The sequence below is a fragment of the Musa acuminata genome, chromosome BXJ1-2, assembly GCF_036884655.1.
Source record: "Musa acuminata AAA Group cultivar baxijiao chromosome BXJ1-2, Cavendish_Baxijiao_AAA, whole genome shotgun sequence".
In the NCBI taxonomy this organism is placed as follows: Eukaryota; Viridiplantae; Streptophyta; class Magnoliopsida; order Zingiberales; family Musaceae; genus Musa; species Musa acuminata.
Genome location: NC_088328.1, coordinates 20,858,732 through 20,864,728, shown reverse-complemented (window position 1 = coordinate 20,864,728; position 5,997 = coordinate 20,858,732). Strand labels below are relative to the sequence as shown.

The 5,997-nt window shown below is 36.9% G+C and overlaps 1 protein-coding gene across 2 annotated transcripts; it reads left to right on the top strand.

Annotated features, from left to right (window-relative positions):
• Nucleotides 1–361: 361 nt before the first annotated feature.
• LOC103971632 (bet1-like SNARE 1-1) lies at nt 362–4,636 on the top strand. 2 transcript variants are annotated; one of them, XM_009385705.3, is made up of 6 exons: nt 362–496; nt 786–858; nt 2,735–2,882; nt 3,969–4,025; nt 4,150–4,209; nt 4,287–4,636. In XM_009385705.3, exons 2-6 carry the CDS (start codon nt 845–847, stop codon nt 4,374–4,376), a joined length of 369 nt encoding a protein of 122 aa, XP_009383980.2. In that variant the 5' UTR covers nt 362–496; nt 786–844; the 3' UTR covers nt 4,377–4,636. The 2 variants fall into 2 exon arrangements, with proteins under 2 accessions (XP_009383980.2, XP_009383972.2); XM_009385697.3 differs by having other exon boundaries at nt 367–496; nt 780–858.
• Nucleotides 4,637–5,997: the final 1,361 nt, after the last annotated feature.

Here is a 5,997-nt window from a genome sequence, read left to right as displayed (position 1 = left end):
ATCACTTTTTCGTTTGGAATATCATCATTTTGTATTTTCAAAATACATATATACAATATAAATTCTATTGGTTTGATCATTCATCGGGAAATTATCGGCAACAACACCAAAAGATCAACAACATTTATTTTAAGTATAATTCAGTATATTATTTATATTTAAACAAAATAAGCCCAAGTAGTATCCTCCTCATTTAGATCCGTATCCAGAGGTGCCCGAATTCGGGCTTGGATCCACATTCGAATAAGATCCGAATATGACACAGTTGTCGGTCGATCGAGACAGACAAACGATCTCGCTTCACGATTCGTGCAGAGGCATGATTCATCATTGCGATCCGCGCAGGACCCTGTGGACGGTAGGATATCTATCCCTATGGGGCCGAATGAGCGCAATCATGCTTAGCTGGGAACCGTCGAAAAGACTCCTCTCCTTCGACCCGAAGCCACTCGTGAAGGAATCCTGCCGACGAATTTGGCTGCGACATCGGAGTGAGGTTGTTCTCTCGGTTACGGTTCTTGTTATCATGATGAATCGATTGATCTATCTGATTGAGGAATCGATCTACGGTTTCCTTGGGTTGCTGGAGATCCGAAAAATTTCTCGCTATGGTCGGATTGTTGGGTTGAAATTGATTGGATCTCCGTGATTCTGTTAATATTTTTCCGTTTTGTTCTGAGATTAGACTCCTTTTCCGATCTATTTTGTTTGGTTTGTTTGGATCTCTGTCTGGATTTGATATTACGTGCTCCACTAACAAAAACGTTGCATTGGGCAAGGAAAAGAATTGCGAGGAAAAGGCAGCGGAAGTAGAAATTTCCAGTTTTTTTTTTCTGAAGCAGCCATGAATTCGAGGAGGTCAGTTCCGATCTTCTTCTTTCTGTGGAAATTATTGACTGAAACATTTTCTTTTTGTTGTCGTTTTTATTATGCAAAAATGAACGATGTTTATTTTACTACTTATCTTTCCACTGTGCATACTTTTGTTCTACTAATGTCACAGCTATTGGGTTAGGATTCCTGAATGATAGTTAGCTCTATCCTCATATCGAACCTTTCTTTTTGCCCTTTTACTGTTTCCCGTGCAAGTGTTCTTCCGTTATTATAGGTAGATTTTTTGATGATTTTTCACTGCTAGAGATCTAGATCAAACAAAATATGAATTATATGAATATAAGATTTCCAATGATCATCTTATTAACTTTACTCTTTGTCCATTACATTATCAAATTAAGATTTGGAATTGAGAGGTCTGTTGGTGGGCTCTGTAATTTAGGCTGTCAATGGAGAGGTCTGTTGGATTCCTAGGGTTGGCAACTAAATAATGTGCTTTCCCTTTGTTGCTGTAGCTTTGCCTTGTGAATGTTACCCTTCACAAGTAGACAAAGTCTCTTAGTAGTTGTTTGCCATTGCAAAGCCATCTCTGTCGCCTTTATAATTAATTGAATATTTAAGTTTTATCTGACGGTGCTATGAGGTTGACTAGACATAGAAATATGGTAGTTGAAGGTGCCTTTGGCCCCGCATATCTAGTGCGTGCAAGAAAAAATGAGGTGATCATATTTGGTCTATTTTTATGGATGATCCCTTGTAAGGTTTCCGTAATGCATCATGGAGGATATGAGATCAGAAAATGTAGGTAGTCCTTTTGCATGGAGAGGTAAGACTATGAGCATTTGACCCATCCTTTGCCCCATTTCTCTCCTATATGATTTGTTTACTTGTGTTAAACTTTTAGTGGCAAATTTGTTGAATTGGTAATTAACATGTTAGAAATTGTGAACATGTAGCATGCTGGTGGATGTGATTATCTTTTCTATTTATTTCAAGAATGTGGCTGATCCGAGTTACCTTAGGTCCATTGTAAATGCCATTATGGGTATGCTTTAACATCTTATAACTAGTATTTGGGAGCCTTGTTTTAACAAAAATATAGTAAGATGAGTCCTTGTTGTTGGCTCTTTGGACTAGAAGGAAATATTGTAAACTAGGAAAGATATGAAATCTTGTAGAGGTACCTGCGAGATTTCTTCATTCCCATCTCATTATTTCAACATCTAGAGTTACTGTTTTACCTTAAATTACCTTTTCCTAGCTCCACATATCTCATAGACCATGTATTATCTGCATTTAATATGCAAGGAGCTGCTTCTGCTGGATGCCTTTTGTCTATATAATATTAAGTGAAAGAGGCAGGAGAGTATGGTTTCAAATAAAAAGCATAATCCTGAAAATGAGGATTTTTTGTTCTAAAAGTAGAAGCTATTTGATTTTAGCATTCCTTTCCCATGTTGTTATGCTTGTAATTCACTGAGTTGATAACATGTTAAAGAAATATGAAATGTTGAGGTTTCATGGTTGACACTGTTTGAGGGAGTATTCTTTCAGGGTCACTTTCATTTTTGCATTAATATCCTGATATATCTTGATCTCCATTCATGTCACATATTCTCTTATGAGTAATAGTCATTTATTATTCTGCTAATCATTGAAAAAGATCATCTGTAAGATGTTACTTCTTGTGTTGGGTGTTGTAAGGTAGTTGGAAACCAGTACATGCATGTTGATGGGTAATGCTGACAATCTGTATAGAGTAATTGATGAGTGAAGAACAAATGAATAAACTTCAGACATTCAACTTGAAAGGCACTAAGCTTTACTTAGATACTGAAGTAGCAATGTTTTCTGCACAATGATGTTATATCTACCTATTATGATATTTTACTTACTACAGGGACCATCGCAGTAATAGAGCTGCACTTTTTGATGGCATTGAAGAAGGTGGGATTCGAGCTTCAGCATACTCTTCTCATGAAATTCATGAGCATGACAATGATCTAGCCATTGAAGGGCTGCAAGACAGAGTCAACATTCTGAAGAGGGTAACTATAAAATGACAAATGACTGCAACATTTCAGTTCTCTCTGATTCTTTGACAAACCTGTGATGAGTAAATTGGGAATTCATTTTAATTTGCTAGTTCTCACACATGCTAGGAGCTTGAAAATGAGAGGGATATATGGGAGTGTAGAGTCCCAAGGATATTGGGAAACAACATGGACCATCCTAGCCTCTCTCCCATTATAAGGATGTATATGGATATACATATAAATCTATTAGCATGCTTTATCCCAGTAGAATTTAGCATATGCTAGGTATGATGCTACTCAATCTGTTATGCATCAATAGATGTCAGATGGGTTGTTGTTACATTGAGGTGAAGTGATGGCGGGGAACTCCTAAAGGTTTGGTTTCCTTCCCACCGATTAATGGAGGACAAGACTGATTGATAAATTTTGATGTGGTTCAGCTTGACTGTGGTTGTCGCATAACAGGAACTGGAAGAATAGCAAACAAGCACACAACCAAAAATAGGAATATTAGCTGTCACTAGTGGGTGATGGTTTTGAATTTATATATATATATATATATATATATTTGCTTTGATCTCTTAGGCTGGATGAACAATCTTTCGATAACAAAACAGTGCCAAATAGAACAGTGAATATCAATCATCCATTTAGTTGCATCATGCAAATTGGGCTTTTGATCATGAAATGAAGAACTTTATATGCTTTGTTTGTTGGATTATGGATTATTTGAAGCATTCTTTCAGAAATCTTTGATGAAGAAACTATTCTAGAATAGTAGAAATAGCTCATCTTTGGTGGCCAAATTTGTTAGGTAGTTTGTCAGTTTTCTGGATAATTTGTACAACCTGATGCTTTCTTCTTGTCAGGAAAATTCTTTTTCTCGGTTTCCAGTCTTCCCTGTATTTCATGTGAATTTGCTTTTTGACACGACTGAAAATTCATCTGTACCTGATCAGTCATATCAAAATTCTTCTCCTTGGTGTTTGAAATTCAATTTTCTTAGCTCGTGTGTCCTCAAAGTATGCTGGATAGTTTCTCTTGATGCCTGCTTAATTGTTGGTACAACTTAGAGTATCATTCGATGCTCTTTTACAGTTGACAGGTGACATACATGAAGAGGTTGAAAGCCACAATCGTATGTTGGACCGCATGGTATGTAGTTCTTTACATTAATGTTTTCCTTGCTCCTCTCCTCCCTGTCAACCTCCTCTTCTCTTATTATTAGATCTCTATATCATGGTCAATTTCCATCAATATTTATTATTTTTGGTTTCAGGGCAATGATATGGACTCGTCAAGGGGAATCCTTTCTGGAACAATGGATCGTTTCAAGATGGTAAATATATTTGAATTCATTATTTACAGTAACCCTTCTAACTACATGGCTGAGCTTATTGCGGCTTTTCACATTAGGTTTTCGAGACGAAATCAAATCGCAGAATGGCCACCCTTGTGGCATCCTTTGTGGCACTCTTCCTACTCATATATTACTTGACCAAGTAGCAGCCTGAGTTCTCCATTAGATCTTTAGCTTCTTAAGGTCATGCTTGTTGTTCCATGTTGGGGTGCTTGCAGCATTATAGTGCTTTGTGTAATGTCTAACCTGCAGAGATGTCACTGTATAGGATCTAAGGTGCTGTTGGCCAGTTTGCTCAGACATGCTTACTTTTTATGAATGGTGCTTATTGTTTGCTGTAATTACAATCAACTGTTTATGCTTCTTAATTGTCACATAATAAAGGAACTCGATGAAATTATGGGTACGAAGTTGCAACCGATTATTCACAGAATTTTTGTATTCTCAGTTAAAGTTTTGACTTGCAAAGTTGGTAAGTAGTTTTGCAGTTATTTGGCAGTGAAGAATTTGCAAAAAATCATTTAGATGCTTGTTACAACTATTTTTTGAGTCATTTACTCTGGACTGGATCTGTGGTATTATTACACTTGCAAAACACCAAGGAGGGGTGAGCTTGTTATCAAGCAGTTTGATAGCAGTTTTGACAAGTTAAGCTAGTCGATTTCTTTCCTCCATTCCAGATTTGTTGGATGTGATTTTAATCTCCTAATCTTTTATAAACTCAAATAGGATGAAATTGGGAGAACAATTGCAAAAGAATATAAATTAATTTTTTTCTTTCTTTCTGCAAAGGGTAATTGATGAAGACAGGTTTTGATCTTTTGATCATAAAATATCTTTGGATGCGACTCGAACCTTTTAACCTTTAGTAAGTGGGTTTGATATGCTACCATCAGATATTATTTTAGATATAAAAATATATAGATATTATTTTAGATATAAAAATATATAGATATTATTTTCGGTGGGATTATTTGAATATGAATGTTGGAGTTGTGACCATGGCATCCAACCCTATAGTGGATTGGCAAACTGTTGCTTGAACAAGACAGACCCTTTCACTTCTCCTTCACCTCCCTCCCTCCTCTCATTTGACTTATCTGCCATAGATCTGAATCTTTGATCCGGTCTTCGGGTCGAGGATTGGTGTTTCTCCATGTGGAAAAGATGCATCTAAAACAAGGATTTGAATCCCCCTCCCAATCACTTTTTCTTTAGATCATCTTTTGGCTCACATTCACCCCCTGCGTGTGCTGCTTACCTGACTTTTCTTTTGGTTTTGTTTGGTTTTGGAAGCTCACGCGCGACCAACCATCAATCAAGTTTGACAAAGCTTAGGTTATCCATTTCATGAAAGCCGTGCCACTCGTATACATACTAGAAAACTAGGGTTCTGACTATTTTATTTCTGGAACAGTGCGACTGTGAATCGAACAACATAGCACGAGAGAATCTCATTGGTTAGGGGAGGTGTCGAACTTGAATTCTGCACTAAGGACCACCATTTTAAGAATCTCAAATTTGATTTTTCATGAAAGCCTTTGCTTGGTTTCATGCCATAGATTATGTGGTTTGTTGAGGAAGCTTAATCTTCTCCAGAGTTGGTAAGTCATAAGATCCATTCATAAGTGAAATTTTGGTTTGCAGTTCAAAGCCACTCATCTTCTATGTTATTGGACACTAATGACTGGAATTGCTTGTAGGCTGCTGTAGCTGTAGGGCAGACTTTTGGTTTAATTAATACAGGTATAGTTGGCAAGTTGGTGG

Bases quoted from the DNA above. Each gene is read 5' to 3' on its own strand.
- LOC103971632 (XM_009385705.3), top strand. The intron at 4,026-4,149 runs GTATGTAGTTCT...TTTTGGTTTCAG, and splicing joins ATCGTATGTTGGACCGCATG to GGCAATGATATGGACTCGTC. The intron at 4,210-4,286 runs GTAAATATATTT...TTTTCACATTAG, and splicing joins CAATGGATCGTTTCAAGATG to GTTTTCGAGACGAAATCAAA.